Source organism: Oreochromis niloticus, linkage group LG16 (genome assembly GCF_001858045.2).
Source record: "Oreochromis niloticus isolate F11D_XX linkage group LG16, O_niloticus_UMD_NMBU, whole genome shotgun sequence".
NCBI lineage: Eukaryota > Metazoa > Chordata > Actinopteri > Cichliformes > Cichlidae > Oreochromis > Oreochromis niloticus.
Genome location: NC_031987.2, coordinates 9,766,439 through 9,789,097, shown reverse-complemented (window position 1 = coordinate 9,789,097; position 22,659 = coordinate 9,766,439). Strand labels below are relative to the sequence as shown.

The 22,659-nt window shown below is 42.0% G+C and overlaps 1 protein-coding gene across 1 annotated transcript in view; it reads right to left on the bottom strand.

Moving 5' to 3' along the window:
• Positions 1-6,400: 6,400 nt before the first annotated feature.
• gli2a (GLI family zinc finger 2a) overlaps positions 6,401-22,659 on the bottom strand; it is an 82,131-nt gene continuing 65,872 nt past the window's right edge. Inside the window, exons 6-14 of the mRNA XM_003445331.5 lie at positions 21,479-21,680; positions 20,566-20,761; positions 18,182-18,292; positions 17,731-17,871; positions 15,378-15,527; positions 13,704-13,868; positions 13,327-13,608; positions 12,165-12,531; positions 6,401-11,291 (exon numbers count right to left, since the gene is read on the bottom strand). Coding sequence (XP_003445379.1) covers positions 8,977-11,291; positions 12,165-12,531; positions 13,327-13,608; positions 13,704-13,868; positions 15,378-15,527; positions 17,731-17,871; positions 18,182-18,292; positions 20,566-20,761; positions 21,479-21,680 — 3,929 coding nt within the window. The 3' untranslated portion in view covers positions 6,401-8,976. The remainder of the gene's footprint in view (positions 11,292-12,164; positions 12,532-13,326; positions 13,609-13,703; positions 13,869-15,377; positions 15,528-17,730; positions 17,872-18,181; positions 18,293-20,565; positions 20,762-21,478; positions 21,681-22,659) is intronic.

Genomic DNA, 22,659 nt, shown 5'->3' with positions numbered 1-22,659 from the left:
CCTCCTGAAGAAGGAAAGGAAAGATGCTTGGGTCAGTGTGGCCTACACAAAAATGCAAGTTAGCCTAACCAAAGGAACGTTGGTAGGAACTGACTTGTCCATTCTCCCTGTGGTGTTTACCCAGTACATTTCTCTTTGCCAGAATAACAGATCTATCATTTCAATGTACACAAGAATATTAGGAAAGGCTTCATTTCAACTTAGCAGGCAAGTGTACAATTATGCCCCTGTAATCCGAATGACACAGCATTCATTTTAAAGAATGCAGTGAGTGAGGGAGATGAGTGGGCGTATTCTTTGTGCTGGTTATGACAGGAAGAGGAAAAGTATAGAAAACATAAAAGAGAAGCAATCAAAATGCTTCTGAGCAATAACTAACACAAGGTCATCCACATGCCTGCTCTCTCATTCACGTAAGCCTTTAATCAGACGAATCCTCCTAACTTCAATCAAAGTATGGCATTCCTCAAAGGCCTACTCATGACGAGGTTCTCAGACCATCTGACCTCCAGTTTGGCTGCTAATAGAGAATAACTAAGGAGAGGTCATGATCTGGGTTAAAGACTGACCCTGGGCTCTCAAACCCCGGAGGAAGGTCCACAATGCTGCCCTTCTTCACAGACATTCTCTGGGCTCTCTGCCAGTTGATCATAATTCTTGTACTTCCAGAGTTTAGCAGGGCACGCCTGCCCTTGGGCCAGCAGAGGCAGGATGGGCCAAAGCTCTGTCGGAGCAGTAGGTAACCCTGACTCGGGTCATTTCCCTCTGATCTCAGTAGGCATAGAGCTCAGAGCAGGAAACCTTTGATGAAAAACTGAGCAAAGCCCCTAGAGAAAGGCACAGCAGCTCCAGCCAATGAATCGCTTTATTATGATGACCTGGCCTCAGAGGTCAAAGAGCAAAATGTGACACACTCCGATACAGCTTCAGAAGGGCTCAGATGTGTTTGGAATATATTGTGGATTCAGTGTGGACACATGTCACTACAGTTTTGGGCTTAGATTTATTCACAGAAGCATCATCGTAGTACAAAAAGTTTGAAATGATAGATATATTATTTTACTGTTTGTTTCATGACCTTAGTAACACTTGGTGACATGTCTGTTATTTTTATTGTATTTTATTAAATGAATTTTTATAAACATTACATATGTTCATCTCACTGCCCTGATAATTAAATTACCAAGATGGAGAAACACACTGACAAGCCAGAAACACACCATATACACTGATCAGCTTCAACATTAAAACCACTGATAAAAAAAAACAAGGGTCACCGTTCTCTTGAGAATATCTAAAACTTTTCATGTCAGTCCCTAGTTGTTGGGATATTTGTCTCAAAGTTGTGGATGAACCAATAATCCCACATTATGCTATGAATTTGACCCCTTTTTTACCCCCAGGGTAAAAATAGACATTTTATGTCAAATCTCAAATAATAAATCTCAAGACACACTGACTTGATCTTCCTACATAAAAAAAACATGTTTTTGTTCTTTTTTCTAGATGCACTGATAGAAGATTGGGCCACCTAGTTAAAGCAACAAATCTGTGTTAGCTTACCTAAAGGTAAAACCAATTGTACAAATTGTAAAATGATTCATGAATAATAAAATTACCTAAAGAGAAGCTGCATGTAAAGAAATGGCATCCACGGTATGCGATATGTGTGTGTATTATGTTGCAGAGTTATCAGCTGAAATTGAAATAGAGCTGAGCTGCACTCTCACATCATAAACCCTCACTACAAGGTGGTGAAGCGAGTCAGTGGACCTTCTAATCTACCCAGGACACAGCCCGACATTATTTAAGCAAGTGTTAGCATTCATGTTACTATCATAGTTAGCTAAAAGAGCAGAAACAATGCAGTAAAACCATTAGAATTATTGTTTGTCAGATGTCTGGAGAAAAAAGTAATACAGATTGGATTGTACAACTACATGAAAACTTACACCTGGTGCTGAAACTTTCAATGAAATTTTGCAGGGGGAGTTTTAAAAAATGCCTTAACAGATGCTGTAAACAAAAATGCATTCTGTGTTTGTGTAAACCCCTAATTAAACAGAACTGGGTAAAAAGTATTTTCATTACAGTCCTGGTAATTTTCTGTTGAGTTGAGGTCTAAAACCTTTTTTGGGGGTGCCTAATGTGTTGTTTTTTTCTGTTTTTTTGAGTGGGGGGTTTTGTATGCAGGAAAATCCCTGCAAAGTAATCCTGGTCCAGATATCCTTCTGGATCCATGGACTCAATTCATGCATGGAGTGGAGGGAATTTTCTGCCTTCATGGAGGTATGCAGTCGCAGGCTGATCTTATTCCCTCAAGCCTCAACAGTTGTGTTGCTAAAAGAGAAGGACAACTTTTTATAAAACTGTCAAGTCCTTTAAAAACAATTCCTCTTCATTTCTTTAAGGATATATTATATTTTAACTTATTTGTCATTAACCTTTACAGAACATTGTAGATTGTTTGGCCCATACGGTCCCTGTAATTTACTGCTTTTTATGTTTGCAGCTCTGAGAAGTTATTTTAAGGCTTTATAGTTCCATTTGTTCCATGTGGGTCAACTGAGGGGATCCATCTTTCATCCACTTGACCCTCTTCCCCTGTGATGGAAGTTGTTTTGTCTGGTAGCGGCCACGGTGCAGGGTGTGAATACCACCAGCCAACAGCTGATTCCTAATTGCCTTCGACCTCATAAGCAGTTGTATCTTAGAGCAAAGAGATGTTGTCCACCCTCAAAACAGCTGAGCCAAACAAAAATGATGAATAGCAACGCTTTGCGTTCAGTTCTTCTTTTTCTCTGAGATCTTGTTAACAAACCTGGCACCAACAACCAACCCCCCTCAGTCTTTTCATTAAATTAAATTATTTTTAATAAAAAATAATTTTGTTTGGGAGTATAACTGGGCCAGAAAGCGAATTATTTTCTCAAAAGAACACTTCCTGCTCATTTATAGAGTCAGAAATAATCCTTTCTCTCATTCTGAGTCTTGGTGCAGCCCTTCAGTTCATCAACTGTCTGAAACAAACAGCTTTAGTTTCTCCCTCTTTAAACCAATTTTCTACTGATTAGCTGCCCTTCACAAACAATAGGTTTGACCAGCAGGTGGATGGGACATATTTGTCTGAGATATTAGGGATATCCCCTCTCTATCACCTTTTACTAAGTAGAAGAAAACTTTTTGAAACTGAGATTTAAGAGCTGAGCTTTGGGCTCACAGGGATTACTGCACATGTTTCATAAGAACATCCCGCAATGGAACAACAGAAAGCACAACAGGTGCACTTTAAAGCATCACTGACTAATAATTTTATATGAACAGCTGGTGAAATGATAACGTTGATTGATACTTGATGCTACGCTCGCTGCCTTTTGGAGCATTATTATTTACAGCCCGTCCAACAAGTTTGTCCGAGAGGGAAACTGAGTCTTTACTGTAAAACACAGATTTTGTGTGAATGAAACAGGCAGTGTGTGTGTGTGTGTGTGTATGTGTGTGTCCTGGAGCCTGTTTATGATGTGAAGTTGTGTGCTTCAGAACACACCATTTCTCCCCAGCTGTGTGCTTTGTCTGATCATCCGTTTCTGCCTCACTAACCTCTTGTTCTCCTCTCTGCTGAGGCTCCTTACCCCGGGGCTATTTTTCTCCCATCCTCTCTCTAAGAGAATAAGGAATTCCAGTGGCAAAAGCAATCAGTGGGCTCCACTTCGAAGCAGTCCCCAGCTGAATTCACTGTCAGATTAAAAGTGATTTCTTCGCTCTCTTTTCTGCATCTTTTCTTCTACCCCCGGCCCCTCATGTGGCATCTCTTTTCTGCTCTACACCTCTCACTGGCTTTGCTTTCTTCTCTGCAAGAGCCCCCTCTTCTTCTCTGATTTTCCTTTTCTTGTGCCACCTTTTCTCCCGCCTCCTCTTTCCTGCTTTATGTTGCCCCTCAGACCTGTTTCTTCAGGGCCGGCCTGCCACTGTTAATTTTGGCCAGCGTGCCATCTAACTTTAGAAACTGCGCTGTATGCATTTTGCTGTATGGAGTATCCTTTTTCACCTGACTTTTCAGATGGGATTTTTTCCCCCCTCTTTCTTTTGTTCTAAGGAAGGCTGGAGGATTGTGTGTAAAAGTGCAACTACTGAAATAATCCATTATCTTTTCATTAGCAGAGGGGCAGACAGACAGTGATGTATGCAGAGGAAAGACAGGGCTTCAAAGCAAAACAAATGCCGCTCCTTTATTATTGAAGCATATGCACTGAAGCTATCACACAGCAGTCTAAAGACACCTTACTTAAAGGCAAAGGAAACAAGTGTGAAGGAAAATTGGTTTAATTTGACACCACATTAACTGTGATGTTATATTTATGCTGAAGAACCTCAGGAGTTTTTTTTAACCTGACACAGAGGGTGAAACCTAAACTGAAACATAAGAAGAATAATTTCGAAGACAGAAAGCAGGAACATTTGCACAAGCATTCTCTTTACTTGGTGAAAGTTTTAAACAAAGCCCAGAGAAAATTTATGGATGAAGTACGTGGAAACCTTGAGTTTAATACAACTGTCTTTAATACGACTGTCCTTGAGCTGCTTCATTCTCATGTTCTTAGTGTTTTTCCCTTTATGCTGTGTCTGTATCTCCTGTTTGTCTGTGTCGTTGTGCTTTCGTGTGATGTCGAATAACTGGAAAACTGAGTTGGAAGCATAAACTATATAAAATATATAGCTTTATGTACATATAGCCACTGTGATGTTACCCATCGGTCTTGGACTCCACATTCACAAAGTTTTGGCTCGACCAAGTTGGTTCTTTGTTTCTAAAAGTGACCATTTTGGATGAGAGAGTGGAGTGCTAATTTACCAGCTAGCTTTATTAGACAGACTTACCTGCTGATTACTACTCAGTCGATTCAAATCAGTTTATTTATATAGCATTTAAACATAAAAGACATAAAAACGCTGCACAGTAAGTAAAACAAACACAAGATGACAAATTACAATACTACTAAATACTACAAAATAAAAAGAATTAAAAAGGATTAATAAAAAAACAGTCAAAATTATACAAACTTTAAACAGGTGAATTAAAGAATATTCTCCTCCAACATTCTTTGGTTTCTCATGTAAACATGTTTAGTTTTGCTGTAGAGTTGGACTCTATGGGTTCTGGGTTTGGTGCATTTAACCGATGAAGATTTCTGAAAGCAAAGAAACTGAATGAAAACTTAGTTGCTGGTTTGCAACTCAGAAAATAGTTGATGTGTGCAAATAGTGAAGTAGACTGGAAGTAACCCTGAAAACCAGTCAGGTTAAAGGAATTACATGGTGGAAATAGTTATCAACATGGTTTAAATGCTGTTTTGTTTCCAGTAAGAATTAAAAGCAACTACGTCCCAGGTCCTGGATTGTGACCATCTGAGGAGAAGTTAACTTCAGAGTTAGACTGTTTAAATTCACTTCCTGTTTTTTGGTAGTGACTTTCTTTGGGCATTTTTTCCTCTTTTCTTTGCCTGTGTTTTTCTTTCTTTGTGATTGTGTGCCCCGTCCTCATTAGTTTTACCTGCGTCCAATCAGTTCTCTGTTTCTCGGTCACTCTGTATTCTTTGCCTGTTTGTTCCTTAATTCTTCTACCTCCTTGTGGTTGTTTAACTGCTTCCGTTTTGTATCATGAAGTAAGTTTTGGGTTAAAGTCACTGATTGTTCCTGTTGCCCGCTTGATCCTGTCTTTAGATATCACTAAAGACACTGAAAGTAGCAAAACTATCAAAAACCCACCCCCCTTGTTATGAAGGGGGAAAACATATTTGTATCAGGCTGTAAACATGTAAACTTGAACATTTAACATGGGAGTCTGTGGGCATGTTTGCAGTCAATGTCCAATAACCAACTTTTCAGCCAGGGAAGCTGCTGCTTGGTATGTCAGCAAAAACACCTCTGACCCATCAGGGCATGTACACATAACTTCCAAAGGTGTTCTGTGGGACAGATGCTTTAGATTTTGTGGGTTTTAGGGTGGTGTCTCAGTGATTTGGGGACCTATATGTATCGAACTGATATCTAAAGACATGCCATGATTCAGGATTTCCCAGCAGAACACTGCTCTGTAATGAGATGATGTTTTTTAATATTGTGTAGGTAAGGTAAAAAGCTTCCTCTTATCTCTTTCTTTCATTAGTATAAATAATCTCAGTTATGTTCTGCGTGATTTGGTTTGTGTATTCAATTTAAGATATAACTGTTTTCATTAACTTGTATGGATGAATATGTGATAGCGTTTGGTCTCAGTTTTTCTCAACAGTCTGAGAAAACACACAATAAATGAGATTTCATATGCAGTGTAGCCTCACTTTTATGGTCTGTCTCCAGGGAACACAGATCATGTGATTTCAAAGAAGACACAGCAAGTGGATTTAAACAGAAAAAGAGGAGATAGTTTATTTGAAATGTACAAAAGCTATATACACACGCACGCACACACACACACACATACCAAGCATAGTAAAAGTGGATGGTAGCATACACACAAACATTTAAAAGGCTACTTTCAGCAATTTCAGCAAACATAATAAAACAGAGGAATTTGCAGACCTAGTTTGCCGATCCTGTCCGAAAACAGGATTTCATTATCAAAGTCTGAGTCCTTTCCTGGACTCTGCAGTTCATTGAGAACCCAGGAGAGAGACAGGGTGCAGTGACGGGGGTATGAATGTGTTAATTAGGGATGGATCTCTACTGAGAACACACAGAGGTACTTGTATATTCTTTCAGAGAGAGCTCCTCATCAGATGCGCAGGGGTTCATGTGCCCTGATGGACTAACACTGATGCATATCCTTGTCCTTTTCAATCATTTACCCTTGTGAGATGGGACCATGGAGAATGAACGTCTCTGATCCAGAGGGCAAAGGAAATCACATTTCACATCCTCACAATCTCAGATTATGATCAGAAAGCACTTCAGTTCTGTGGATCACAATGCCTAACAACCATGTGTTTAAACTAGGGCTGTCAAATATGTTCACTTTGTAAACTGCATTCAGTGAAATTTTATGACACACACACATGTTGGTAACACATTTCAAAACATTTCAGATGGTAAACATTAGTACATAAAGACATGTTCCAGCAAACACAGCTTTTATTTCCTCTGCTGCAGGATGGTTAAGTGCATATATGAACTACAACGGCAGTTTATTTTTTTTTTCAATACTGGCATTTATTAGGGAGCAGAAATACTCTGATATTTACTGGAACTTATTCGACTCCCAGACTCAAATACTTGAATGAGTGCACACACATGTAGTAACATGCTAGCTGATAACATCTGCACCAAACCTCATTTTTATTTATTTTGTTTAAATTTTGTGATTTCTGTGGTTGTCTTTGGCTTTGCATGTTTCTCCTGTTTGTACAGCAGCGTCTAACCTTGCTGCACTACACATGCTTCTGTCCTTTTTCATAACTTATTTAACCTGTTTCTGTTGTTTAATGGTTGTCAGCAAACAGTTTCTACTGTGGCTACATTACTATGACCTCTGGGAGTATTAGTGTATTATATCTACCCAGATTCTGGTAAAGACAAAGGAAAATATAGTTTATGAGAAATAATGATCACATAACCAACTGATTAACAAAAGAAAAGAAAATGATAGAAGAAAAAATAATTTAATGACTATTGAAAATCATGACCCTCCCTGGTGTGTAATTTGGCTTCAGACTTTTTTTTTAAATTTATTTGGTCACTGTGTCAGATTAGGACTGCGGGCTAGACCCTGCCCCCTGATAAGTCATTCCTGTCAACAGGAAGGATGTGTTAGCTAGTTGGCTAGTGATTTTATTTGGGCCTGCAGGTCTACACTTCACACTTACAAACAAACAAACATAAAAAAAACCTGTTCTTTTTCTGTTCATCCTCACAGAGATAGGGGAATGGTATGGTATAATACAGCCTGGCCCATTATCGCAATAATACCACATAATCTAGACTCTAAGATACTGTAGTCCTTAGGCAGCCATTTATTTCTATTCCCTTCTTTAATAATGTTTTAAAGTGAGTTTACTCTGGACCACTGTAGTCAAAAACATTATTTCCACATGCAGTAATTTGTATTTGGTGCTATGGTAGCTCAACATACCCTCCCATCTACGCGCTTTCATGGATGTGAGCAGCAGCAACAGGCACCGAGCATGACACTGATGAAGTCAGACAAAGCATTAGAAGCAAGAAGCTGGGACTGGGGTGGGTTAAAAGCAACTTGCAGATGTGTTGAAAATGTAGAGGGTAGAGCTACTTAATCAGAACACCCTATGTGAGGTTTGCCAGTTAGTCGTAGTAGAGAACCATAACATGGGCTGAAGACACTGCTCCACGCTTCCATAATCAGTTTTTGCAACTGCCTATTATCGTTTAGGTAAGTCAATTTGACTCAAGTCAATACAAAATGAATTTATCATTTATAAATTGTTTGACAGCTCTAGCTTAAACATCAAGTGTGTAACATATCTTAGAGCAGGTACCATACAGTATCATCTACAAACATAACAATCTATCCACATATTGTGTCCATTTCCTGATAATTCGGTTTTTGTGTCATATTCAGATTCTCACACTTGATGACCTCATCAAGGCACTATGTGAACTGCTATCAGTGCACCACTTTTGAAAGGCCTATTACGCTGGCAAATACTGAATGGCAATTGATGTGTTTATATACCCTGGGCTATCATAGACTTGTAGCTAAAAAGTATGGCTTTTTAACAAATGATAGAAAATGGTCCTTAACCCTATCTATATTTACTATTAACCTTTTAATGTAACATATAATCTGAAACAAATATTACAGGATAAGCATATTACTATGAACAGTGTAGAAAAAGTTTATGTAATGACCAGTTTTGCATTGTACAATCAGTGCTTTCTTGTATAGTCCTTATATTCCTGATAGGCATGGTAAGAATGGATGGATGATGAGGTGTTTGATTGCTCTCAGCTAATCATGTTGAGGAACTTGCTTTCCTCAGCCAGGGCTGTGAGCATAGAGTTCATGTCACCGATGGCCATGTTGCCAATCCCTGCCGGTACAGAAGCGAGGGTGACAGAGTTGCGGGGGGTGGTGAGACGTGAGGAACTCTGAGAGAGGCTCTGCAGAAGGCCTGGACTCAGGGTGCCTGACATTAGGCTTGAGTGGTCTCCGTCATCGAGCATGGTGTCAAAGTCGATCTGGGCGTGTTCTGTGGCCCCAGATCCACTGGTGGAAGAATCCACTGTGCTGCTGGAGACCTGGTTGACTCCTGGTGAAGCCATGTTGGCTGCAGAAGTGTTGTTGCTGGAAGGAGCCTGACTGGCACATGGGGACATGGGAGCATCAAAGCTGACAGAAGGTGGCTCAAACATGTGAATCTGACCTGTGTAGAACACAGCAGAGTTTGGATTTTCTGAGTTGCTGTTGTGGGCTACTGACCCACTGGGCCTCTTTGGGCTTGCCTCAGAGGTGTCATTACCTTGACTGGGGCTAACATCCGATGACTTGAGCAATCGGCTCGGTTGTGTCATGCTAGACCCTCCGTGTGGTCTGGCAGTAGACCTGGGCTCTGTGGGAGGCCTGGGTTGTAACATTCCTCTGCCTCCATTTTGGACATTATGCTGCTGTTGGGAGATACCGTAATTTTGCTGAGGATCCACTTGGCTGACATAAGAATACACATCAGTCTGTGTCCTTGATCTGTAACTTTGCACCTCTTGATCTGCCATACTGTTGCGTGTAGGTCTCATGCTAGTGCTTCCAGATATAGAACTTGGGATTGCTTCTTGGCCAAACCCTTGTTGAGGACTCATTTGGTCACTAAAGTTCATGCTGTTGCATTGTCTCTGTTGTGGATGCTGCTGCAGAGAGATGTTTATCAGCCTCTGGTTGCTGTGGTTTGCATACCCCTGCATAGATATATTCTGACTCATAGGCACAACTTGCTGGTTGTTGCTCAAGCCCTGACCTTGTGTCTGGAAGGACCCAAAGTTCTGCCTCTGCTGCACAACAGCTAGGTTCCCCCTGAGAGGATGCTGCTGCTGTTTGGGAAGCTTGGCTGTGGTGTCCACTGTCCCTGAACTCACCTCATTCCACTGCACTGGCATGTTATTCTTGTTCATGTTTTCTGATGGTGCTGCGAAAGGCTGCTGAGCACTGCCCGGACCCATCTGGCAGGACTGCACATCCTGATTGGACTGAGCCATCATGGTATCCACCATGGCCATCCTCCTCTGCGCAAAAAATGATGCTGGTGGAGCCACGCCTGTCTGGTAGCCCTGAGTCTGACCGTTTGAATTATAGTCGGTTTGTCCCAAGTTGTGAGTAGAGGGGCCAGAATTCTGTGACCTGAGGTACTGCACCACATCGTCTGGAAGCACCATATCATCCTCTCCACCCTGCTCACCCCCAACCATCATTCCATCTACCGCCATGTTCTCCATGGCTACATTCTCAGAAATGCTTGGTGGTCTGGGGGCGAATGGGTAGCGTTGCAGGCTTCCATCAGAGCGAGTGTAGCCCTGTGTAGCCAGTGTCTGGTGACGTTCTGCAGCTGTTGGAGCATTCATGGGGTTCATGCTGCTCATGCTGTTGTAGCGCTGGACCCTTGGAAGGGAGAGAGGGTCCAGTGTTGTACGACGCACTGGATCACTTGCACGGCGTGGCAGATTGGTGGGTACTTCGTGGGGCATCATGCTCTGCGTGCCATATCCAATATCACTGCACCGTCTTGGTACAGTTCCAGAGGGTGGCTGATGGAAGGGATGCGATGAGCCTTCCTGGGAGTCGCTGTAGAGTGCCATACGAGTCCTTAGGCTCATTCGTTCCATGTTGGGAAGAGGAGTAGGTGGTGCTCCACCAATGGCAGCTGCATACTTTGCCTTTAGCCGATAATGTTGTGCTGGTGTAAGACTGAGAAGACTTGGAAGGCCTGCTCCACCTCCTCCACTGACACCGCCACCTCCGCAGTGGCTGGCTTCACTGGATCGACGAGACAGGTCAGTAGAGATTGGGTCATAGGAGTCAGCTGAACTGATATTGTTGTGGCGATTAGCGCCAAACTGGGATGTCCCACTGGAGCGACGGCTGGAATAGCACGGTGAAATACCAGAGGAGCGCCGACTTAGGGTGTAAGCAGAGCTGATGGTGCTGGTGGTGCTGTCACGGCGCTCGTTCAGCTGGTTCAATAGCGTCACTTCACATGACGACAGGTCATCCATGCGTTGGGGAGGGTACGAACCACTTAAGTTACTCATGTTGGAGGTCTCCAGCAGGGACCCTGGCAGATAGAAAGATTAGAATAAATATTATTATATTATAACATTATATATACACATGAGTTTATAATTACAGAGGAAGCATTTCTCAGTATCGCTGTCTTTGGTCTTTGGCCTGGCCTGTATTTGTATAGCGCTTTTACTAGTCCCTAAGGACCCCAAAACGCTTTACACAACCAGTCATCCACCCATTCACACAAGCTACATTGTAGCCACAGCTGCCCTGGGGCGCACTGACAGAGGCTGCCGGGCCCTCTGACCACCACCAGTAGGCAACGGGTGAAGTGTCTTGCCCAAGGACACAACGGCTGAGACTGTCCAAGCCGGGGCTTGAACCGGCAACCTTCCGATTACAAGTAGAACTCCCAACTCTTGAGCAACGATCGTCTTTATGTCCACCCTCATAACGACTGTACAGGGACTGAAAGCTAGAGCCTGCTTTGTTACATGTACAGGGAGCTGTAGCTCCTAGCTGTCTGCAAGGCTTTACCTCACCTGGTTAAACTCACCATCACTTTTGGAACACATAATACGGCTGTTGTGTAGTTAACTGTACTGACAGACTGTCCAAGAAGTCTGTGCTCCAGTTTGAGTAGTAAAATTCTGGGATTTTATTGGAATGTACTGAGCATTTATTAGAAGGTTTCTGTGTGACAGACAAGTCTTTGGATGTTCCTTATTAGTGCTAGCATTAGCTTACTGCTCCAACCTTTAATTGAAATATGATCACTTATTTTAAAAAACTAAGCAGTACATATAGCTAAAGCTTAGGCTTCAAGATGGGTATAAATGGTTCATTCCATCTCCATCTCCATCTTCACAGTCTATGACAGTAAAGCCCAATATGACATGTTTCTGCAACATGTAGTCCTTACCAACTGCAGGTATGGGAGGCAGCTTCATGCTAATGCGTTGGCCCTGCAGCGGCTGTGGCGCAGAGTTAACCCAGGGGCAGGGGTCCCTCACCGTCTTCAGCCTTTCCTTCTTGATGTTTTCCAGCTTGATGGTGACTGCACCACCGTGACCCATGGCTTTCCTCAACTGAAGCCCCATCCCAGCCTGCTGGCCCCCAGTGGGAACAGTGGAGTCAACCATGGGGCACTCGTCCTGTGCGCTGAGGTCCCCGAAGCTGCCCCCGCTGTGCACGGCCATCTCTACCCCACTGTCGTTGTTGTTGGCGCTGCTGAGAGGCGATGGCTCGCTGCTACATGACGAGTGGCCACCAGGACTGGACTGATACGTCTGGAGGAGGACAGACGAAAGTGTCATGAATCCAAATCCAAGAGGTTAGTAGATCATAGAAATATTCACTTTGCTGTTTGAGTAAATGAAAAAGAAAATAAAAATGATTAAAAAGTGAAATTTAAAAATGAATATAAATGAAAGAAAGATAAAAAAACACAGCCTTGTGCCAAGTTAAAAAAAATCCCATTAGATATTCTTCAATATTAAATAATTACCACAGTTAAAAAATTCTGATTGTGATGGTGTTTTGTAATAACTAATGTAGCCCTATAGCTTCATACTCTCGTGAATTATAAAGGAGGTTGATTTATTTAAGAAAACAAGTGGATAATAGAAAAGTTCTGTGAGCAGCACACATGCTACACAAGTCCCTGCCTTTCAGTATTAATGTGACAATGACTTTTATCGTTGGTTGAATATTGATCTTGTAGATATAAAAATCCAATGTAATGGCAGCGTAAGACTGTCTCACATGCAAAGGAGCAAGAAAATGTATGAACATGGATGATCATGCAATCCAGATACATTTCCACCATACAGGAATTTGGAAAAAAAAGACATTGAAACAGGCTGCGTGCTCACCTCAGTGAAGTCTGTCCATTAGCAGGGTTTCAAAGGAAAGAGAGAAGCAGGTTCAGACAACAAACAGAGAGTGAGTTTGAAAGGACGCATGCAGTTCCAGCAGGGAACCTCTCACTAACAATGTTAGTAAAAATGTAAGATAACTGTTGTTTCCCAGTTTTAAAGCTCCCCCAGAGCCATTGTGTCGTGTAACCGATAAACAGGACTCACCATAGAGTTCTCTGTCTTAATAGATTTGACTTGTAGGCAGTCTTCCCCTCCCCTAGAGGTGCTGTTGGCCTCGACCTTGCTGTCTACGGCTCTTGCACCGTGCTTGGAGTTTGCCTCGTTCTCCCCATTGCCTTTGGGCGGCTGTAGCCTCGGGGGAGCGTCGCTTCGTTGTTTCTTGGTCACGTGAGCTTCGGGTCCGTGGACCGTCTTGACGTGCTTCCTGAGAGAGCTTGGGTCCGTGTAGCGCTTGGTACAGCCCGGAATTTTACACACATATGGTTTCTGCCAAGATGGATTCAACATGATTTTTACTGTGGCAAATCTAAATCTTAGCTGACCTTTCCAGCTGCTCAGATGAGATCCATGTGTGAACTTACCTCATTGGAGTGTGTGCGGTTCTGGTGCTTCGCTCGGTCTGAGGCATTTGAGAAGGCCTTGTTGCAGCCTTCGTGCTCACATACATAGGGTTTCTCCCCAGTGTGGGACCTGAGATGGGTCTTGAGATTCTCCAGGCGGGAGTAAGCTTTAGAACAGCCCTCAAACTGCAGAGAGACAGACAATGGGACAGACGGACAACGAGATTGATGCTTGAGTGCTGTTGTTTTGTCTGCAGCTGGCCAGAGAAAAGAGCTGGAACACAACAACAAAAACAACACGAAAAAGCTCTTTTTGTTCCAGTTTTTAAATGTAATTTACTCTTGGACTATTGCCCACCTACTGTGGTGTGCCACACAAAAGCAAAGCTCTGCTACACTTCGGTAAAAAAAGGGCTATTACATAAAATATCCAAACTAAGTGTGAGGTGTGGTAGAGCTCTTTGTCTGGTGCACTTTGTTGAGACAAAGAGAAGTCTGTGTTTAGCCTTTGTATTCACTTATACTGTACAAGCTATAATTTGGTATTCCTTCTGAGCAGTCATTGTGAGTGTAATTGGCTCTGAAATTAAAAGAGAATCAAATTAGAGCAACCCAGAAAGGGGATGAAAAAGTCCGAAGACTCATCCTTAAAAAGAAAAGACTAAAGGGGAGTTAGGAGAAGATGCATGTGGGATTTGTGTGCAGAATATACAGCTTGGTCTTAATAAGGACCCATGGCCCCCTGCTTGTCTGCAAATTTTAATTACACACCCACACTGTCAATCAGCTTTCTTAACTTTATCCTTCACAAGTCATCTGTTTTAATACATTCATGAGAGGCCGCGAGTGAGCTTTGAAGCCAAGCAAACAGGCCCCTCAATTTGATCTTCACACAGCAAATGAAGGCTTCAATGAAAGCCCATGATTTATCAAACACGGGAAATATAGTGGTGGTACGCACAAAGAAAACCATATCAAGTTTTTTTTGTAAGGCAGTTTTTTCCACAGGCGAAACTGACGCACTAAAGGGCTGACATTCTTTGACTGCTAAAGCGGCGGAATAAATTCCAACTTCAACTAGTTGGTTAACATGTTAACAAGAAGGTTAAAGGGCCTCTCCAGTGTTTTTACACAGATCAATGAACCAACTGTGAGAATTAAAGTCAGTGTGTATAACTAGTTGTATCATGTCTGCTGTGGCTCTGCAGGAACTTTAGTGAATCTGAGAGGAGACTTAGATTCACCACTCCCACACTGGCCTGCACACACTGTGCCTAACAAGCCGGGCCCAAGTTTACTTCAGTTTGTCGCAACATCTCAACTCCTCTCTTTTGTGTCTGCCTTCTCATTTTCATGCACACACACATTGTTAAAAAGCATATTTGCAGATCACACCTAGGTTTTTGGTTTTGGAAACAGGGTTAATACATCATTGCTTAACAGGTGGGTGCCATAACCTATGCCATATATGTTATGAAAGGAGTTCTTCTTCCCCCCTGTTGCCTTTTGCTGCTTATAGTGGATCGTTAGGTTTTCTATGTAATACTTCAGGTTATTTATCTAAATTAAATCATGTCTAATAATGTATATGTGATGTCACCAACTATCCGGGCTGCAAAATGGTGCTGGCTGCATTATGGGAGATGATGGCTCGTGATACGAGTCAGCAGGTTACCAAGAATACGAGGGGCTTACCGTGCACTTATGGGGCTTCTCCCCCGTGTGTCGCCTCATATGGACCACCAGCATGTACTGTGCCTTGAAGGGCTTTTGCTCCCGTGAACACTCCTCCCAGCGACACACAAACTCCTTCTTCTCACCGTGGATGTGGTCGTTGTTGATATGCTGTAGATACAGATTGATTCCAGTCAATTGTTACAGTTCTATGATACTTTTCCCTAAAGATGAAAATAATGTAACAAGATGCTAAAGAAGAGTCAGCAAATTCTTGTTATTTTCCCACCAGAATAGGCTCCCGCCTCATGTGTCCATGCATGCTTGACTCACTGACATCACTCTGCAATCCATTATAGCTGACAGTTATTATGCCTTTGTCAATAGGAGACAAAAGCTACGAAGGCTGTGTGTGTATGTGTGTGTGTGTGTTTTTTCAGGCTGTGTTTGTGTTCACATTTCTCTCAGAAAAGGAACTTCACCGGATCCTCGTAAAAAGTGATCAAGAAGATGATTTGTGACTGTATTCATTCATTTCCTTCATTTTCATGGATCAGGAGGTCAAGGGAAACAGTTTCTGTGTGACGTTTTAACTTGGACTTTAAATATGCAGAAAGTCTTCAGAGAAATTAGGCAGTACTTAGCTTAAATTATCAAATGCATGAAGAGAAAAAAGAATGGAATGCTAGAGTCCAACACACATACAGCCTAGAGCACTTCAAGGCAAAATGTCCTCAGCTACAACACATTTAGTCAAACGACTCCTGCTGCAGTCAAACATGATTTCTCTGAACAGACACATTTCAAAACACTTGTCCCGTCCACCGCATTCGAATATCCACACACCCAGAGGAACCACCTCATTTCCTGAGGACATCCAAGCCTACAATGCTCCACTTATGTGGCCACTTCTTCACCAGCAGAAAAGGTCTGTGGTTAGCAATTCTACTGAGGGCTATTCTGGGAGGAAGGAGGAAGAGGAGGAGGAATGGAAAAAAGTGTGTGGCCCACGCAGAGGTCTCTATTTTCAGGTTACACACTACTGTGAATCCGTAATTTGGAGGCTCTTGAAACAGGATTACTCTGGTCAAACAGAAACCACAAGAAACCCACAGGTGTGTGTGTGGCGTGTGTGTGTTTGTTTTGGTCTCTTTTTGCTGATGATGTTTGAACCTCATGTGAAACCCCAGATGTGCTCAGAGAGGTGGTGTTAGAGATCACACCCATGTATTTTATACTTTATAGAAAACAGGAACATAAAGGCTTTGGCACTGTTTATCAGCACAGTCCTCTACTGGTCCGCAGAGTTTGTAAAGTTCTGAAAGGTAACTCTGGTCCTGACTTGTAGCAGCTTATAGCGACCTGTCCACCTCTTCCCATTGGTCTGTGGGTCTATGGATTTCACATATGACCCTCCTACTGCTACTCAGAGGTGACTCACTGCCAGTCAGAAAGTGTAGAGCAGAAAGAGAAGTTGGCCTGGAAAAAGCGAGGGTGCATAACCCCAGAGTTGCTGGCATGACGATGGATTTATGGCCGGCCCTCTGGGCTTCGAGGGTTGGGGGTGTTGCTAGGAGTAAGAGGTTAGGGGTTAGGGGTCTCTGGGCTTGTGGAGGGGTGGGCACAGCTGCAGGGCTTGGGCTTGAATTTGGCGAGAGCCAGCAAGCTCATTAACATTACGCGTGTCAAACCAACAGAAAGAGACCGGTCACTACTCAGCTTTCTGAGTGGACCCAATCAGCATGGATTTAATTAGGAGCAGAAGAGGAATCTGAACTTTTAAGTTTTTACACAACAACAGTAACCTTTCCACTGTCACTGCAAGCAAAACAGCAGATACTGACAATATAATGATCAACACAACATAGAACCCTAACAACCACCAGGCATGAAGCAGGGTAGTATGTATTTTTTTTAAGGGAATTTCTAGTTTAGCAGTTTTGGTGTTTCCCAACGTTAACTAAGTATTTTTTTTTCTTTGCAACGCTCAACCGTTTTTGAATATATTTTAAATTCATAGACAAGCCCCATGCTTTTATTTTGATTTTGATTACTGCTAGCAAGGTCGATCTGTGATGTCTCGTATTGGGACAGACTCTAACTCCATCTTTGGAGTTCCTGTTCTGCTTTTAAAATCTGTTCCTGGATGAGCAGTCCAGAATCTGCAGCACGTGCAACTGGTTTAAACTGACTGAGGCTACAGGGCTGGTTCCCGAAGTCAATATTACTTATTAATCTATTTAAGAAAGCTTGCACGTCCCCGTCCACCACTGCAATATAATCTAATCCTATGGGAATCGCTGGAGTTATATCCTCAAACAAACAAACATAAAAATCCAGCTGAGAATTCAAAAACTAAGCCATACAGACTCACATGAACAAGTTGGTCCTGGGTATCATATTCTTTGGAGCAGCCATCCCAGTGGCAGTTGGTTTCATAGATGGCCTCTGGCTCTTGTTTGCACTCATCTTTATCCAGATCTTCACTCAGGTCCAGGATCCCCCCACCGTGGTCCTGGAGATAAAGTGTACGATATTTCAGATGTCAAATACATCCATCCAATTTAAATGAGTTAAAAAACCAAAAACCAAAACAAAACAATACTTCAGCTTTCACTAGTCATTAAGAAGCATTCTGTACTATTTTGCATTTCTCTTATCTTATCAACTTCTTTATTACAGAGGAAGAGTTGTAAAAAACACACCTCTTGTAACAGATTAAAGCTGCATTTTTATTCATTACTTATAATCAATTAGAGACTAATTAGCAACCTAACTTTAAAGTCCATCACTCTCCCACTGTAAGGAGCTTACTATTTTCTCACCTGAGACGAAGGTGAAATGGGCAGTGGACCCTCTGCTTCGGTCTTCACCTTTGACCTCTTCGTGGTCAGTGGGTTGACAGTGCTGCTGACTGCTGGATCTCCACTGGCGTTCTGAAAGACATGAAGGGACAGAGGCATGTGTTTTTAACTGGTTGTTATTTCCTATATTTCTTTTTATTAAGGAAAATTTGTTAGAATAATTGTTCTTAAAGGGACAGTACACCCAGAAATTATATTTACATGTTTATCCTTGGGCCACTAGTTTTGCTTGTCAATCTAAATGCCCAGTTTACATCAAGCTTTTGATATTTTGATGTTTGCCTTCTCTTGACTATAATGGAACTTACTTTTTGGGGCTCAAAAATACATTAATAAATAAAATAAACTCAGCAGCAATGTTTCATTTCAGAAGTCATGGCCTAAAAAAACCAAACCAAAACAAAAAACCCAATCCCAAATCCTTGTTTTTATAGCTTTTGATTTTAAAATTTTGAGTTTGTCTCTTTAAATATTCAACCATCCCTTGACACTGGAAATATCTCATTCATAATTTATCAGCCAACCAGTCCATTACTCGTAATACAAACCATCCCTAACCATTCATTCATTTGTGGACTATTAATCCTCCCACTCCCTCACCTTTTAATTAAACCAACTGCTGAGCACCAGACTCTACTGCTTTCCACACCACAGGGAGCAGAGAAGGGGAGTCACAAAGTTACGCTGTGCCGCTGCAAAGAGATGTGACGAGTCCTGGTTGCACCAGGCACCACGGTCCATAAGTCAGACTAGGACCCGCCGCCGAGACTAAACAGTTTAGACTGCTTTATGATCGCCAAAGCCGCAAGGAAATATGAAAGAAGAGGAGTTATTACCCTCGCTACAGATTGGGGGAGGAGGCAGGGTCGGGGCTAGGGGAGTATGTGAGTGTATGCGGGGGCGACGAGAGGGCTTTGATCTGCCGACTGATTCTGAAAAGACAAAGACTACGAAGGCCTGTTAAAGCTCTAATGGAGAAAAAAAAAAAGGTTAGATATGAGTGTGTGTGTGTTTATTGAGGTTCGTTGGAGGAGGTCCAACAATGGAGAGGGGGGTCTTCTAATCCCACCCAGACACTACAGTGCAGTTCTAGGGGCCTCGATGATTCATTCAGTTGGCTGGAAACCAAGAGGGAAATATGGTTCTGATCACTACAGAAATAAAGCTGTGTGTGTGAGTGTGTGCAGAAAGGTGCAAATATACAGTACACTCCAGCACACTTGGATCCAGCAGACACAGTGCTGAAACAGAGCTGGAGGCAGTGGCGTGTAGTGTGAGATGGAGTGATTCACCAAGTGGGAAGTTTACATTACGAGGGGCTGCGGTGTTGACAGTGGGCTGATAAAGTGGAGCAGAGGAGACAGTGGGAAGTAAGACAGATGGAACTGGGAAGGAGCCTCAAACATTTTTCTGACCTGAGATATCATTTATAAAAATACTTCATGATAACTCATGCAATTAGGCTTTGTTCCAGCTCCTCAAATGTATGTCTCGGTTCACTATCTTCTTTTTAGGATTATTTGTTTGAGTTTTATAGCTTCTAAAATTATCTAAAAATATCAAAAGAATGTGAAGAAACAGCAGTTTGGACATTATGTCCAAGATGTCTGTGTATCGTGTTGCAGAGATATCAACTTGTGTTTGGTTTATTTTACTTGTTATGGTTGCTATGTTTGTTTTTTTTACATTTTATTTTCACGTGTAATTAAAATGTGCATGCTCTTACATTTGAAGAATTCTTTTCAAAGCATTATTTTACAATTTCTCTTAACTTTATCTACGGTCAAGTTCAAGAGACACTTAAACTCTTTGCAATGTTTTATGTATCAGGACAAAATAAAAATAATCATTTGCTCCTTATTAGGTCTTAAATTTATTTAAAGACAAAACATTAGATGAACAACAACATGTGAAAAATGAGACCGTGGCATTAGTAACAGCGTAAAAACTAAGTACAGCCCAGAAATTCCAAACAAGCCATATTTGTTCAGTCTTTTTCTAATTGTACTGTCATGAACATTAGCATAACAACTGAGGCCTGCAGAATCTGAGGTGTAGCTGCAGAGCATTGGACATTCTGAGCTCAGGGTGAACTTCCCTTCCCTGGGAAGACTGGCAACTGTCTAGGGGATAGTGTCCAGTGAATGTTATAAAGATTTTGCTTAAGACTTAAACTTTGTTTATTCTATTAATGTTTGTGTGACTTAGTGATCACAAAACATTAGAATCATGACATAAAAAGTGAAAATTTGGTAATCAGAGAAAATCTGTATTCATCCCAAGCTTACATATCCGTATAATGGAATCTGAGGTATAACTTTAAAATATATAGACATGAATGTTACCTGGTTTGCTTCAGAGTTGGTGCTGTTGTGGGAGGACATAGGTGATGCAGTGAGGGGGTGTTGACGAGCAGAGAACGAAGACGGCGACTGTTGAATGAGAGGAGGCGTGTGGCCAAAGGCGTTGAGACTCCTTTGCTGGGACAACAGCTGCTGGTAGGCAACGGGGTTGATGTGATGGGGGAAGCTGAATGTCGGGCTGAGTGAGGGGGTGAGAGGAAAAAAGATATTTTAAGGCTAACATGGCTGGAGACTTTTGTCTACTAACATTAAAGCAACTGGAATCATGGTCACATTGTCCCTCACTACCAACTGAAAATAGATAAGCTAGCATGCTCCTTTAAAGCAAGGACCATGTAGTGTAACCTGGCACTGCAGGAAAGTCGATTTTACTCTGAATCTTTGAAGTCTAAAATGCCTCATAAAGACCAAGTCAACAACTACAGGATTGTTTTTTTGTGTGGTTTCAGTCCAAATCCTGGACAAGCCCCCACTTACACTGCACCTTTACTTCCAGTGCAACCTTACACTTTAAGTGATGGTTGTAAAATGCTCACTGATGTATTTTAAATATTTTTTGGAGAACAATGTGCCATCTTTTCTTCAAAGCAATCCTGCTTAACTTGAAGCCACCCTGCATATCTACTGGTTTGTTGTAACAGTATGAATACGATAAATTCGCTCCATTTGTTTTTAATAGCTGTGAATAGAAAATATATACATTTACTAGCCACCCAAAAAAGGAACTTGATTATAATGGATATTTTAAGAAAAAGAATGGTGATTTTTAAAAGTGTGACTAATTAATAACTGTGGTAGATCTGAATCAACAGACGCCTGCAGACTACAGTTGCTGGAAACTATAAATATGCCAGTAAATGTTCATACAGTTTTCTTGTAAGAACTGCAATTATACCTGATTCCTCCGACTGAAAGGTGCCCATAGGAGCTGCTAGCGGCTGAACTGGAGCGTGAATTGTTGATGTAGGCCACCAGGGAGTTGGGTGAGGTACGAATCATGGTCTGCAGGTCAATGCTAGCATCTGACAGTGGCGAGATGGACAGTGCCCTTTTTCTGCTGAGCCGGGGTGTCAACCTTGGGCTGGAAAAACGGGATACTGGAGACGGACAACAAGAAACACAAATGCAGAAATGTCACCAATTTTGCCTTTTGATATTTGACTTTTTTGCCACCAATAAATTAACTGCTTGCAAAATGGACAGCAAAATGAAGACTGTGAGGAAATGACAAAACTGACATTCCCCTAATATATACTCGTTCCTAAAGTGACCGGATCCACATACACTCAAATGTAAAAAATTTCAGGCTTTGCAGGAAAAATAAATGTTACAGAACACTGAATACACCCAAGCTTCCTAGCGGTATCTAACACTCCACCCATATTGTCCCAATTTGTTTACTTCTAGCTCCAAACCCCTATCTTTGATTGATGGTCTATGGCTTCATGTATGCCTATCTGGGCTAAATGGGTGCAGGTGTCATTAATAACAACAGTTTTTGGGATTTCATGTTGAGTGCCTTTAATGTGTAAATTCCTTGTGTAAAAACTATGCGCGGCCTCAATAGAAACCAGCAGTTATCCTGGACCATGTTCGAGGAAATGCTGAGCCGCGGGCATTCTAGTGGAGGTCACAGCTATGCTAAGCTAAACCCTATCTCCTGCATCTCTCTCACACACAGCTCCCCTATTTAACATTCGCATCCTCTTATGCATAATGAATCGGGGCCTAATCATTCTCAGTAATTACTCTGATAGGAATCTCTTTCAGCCGCTGTACTCGGGCAAGTTAAATAGAGGCAATTTGAACAAATTGATTTCAGAATCCCATTAAAAAAGAACAAGGCTGACTCACAAAGGTAGAGTTCATGGCCTCCTGCTAGACCTGTTTCTTGCGCTGTTTTCTCATTCTTGTCAAAAAGAGCACAAGAAAATGACGGGGTTCACTACTTTCCCATGAACTTAAAGAAGGCAATTTGTTTTTCCACACATACTGATGTGTATTTATTTCTTTTACATTTCTGAGGCATGCAACTCCCATTCCCACATAAGGCGGAGACAAATCACTGGTGGGGAC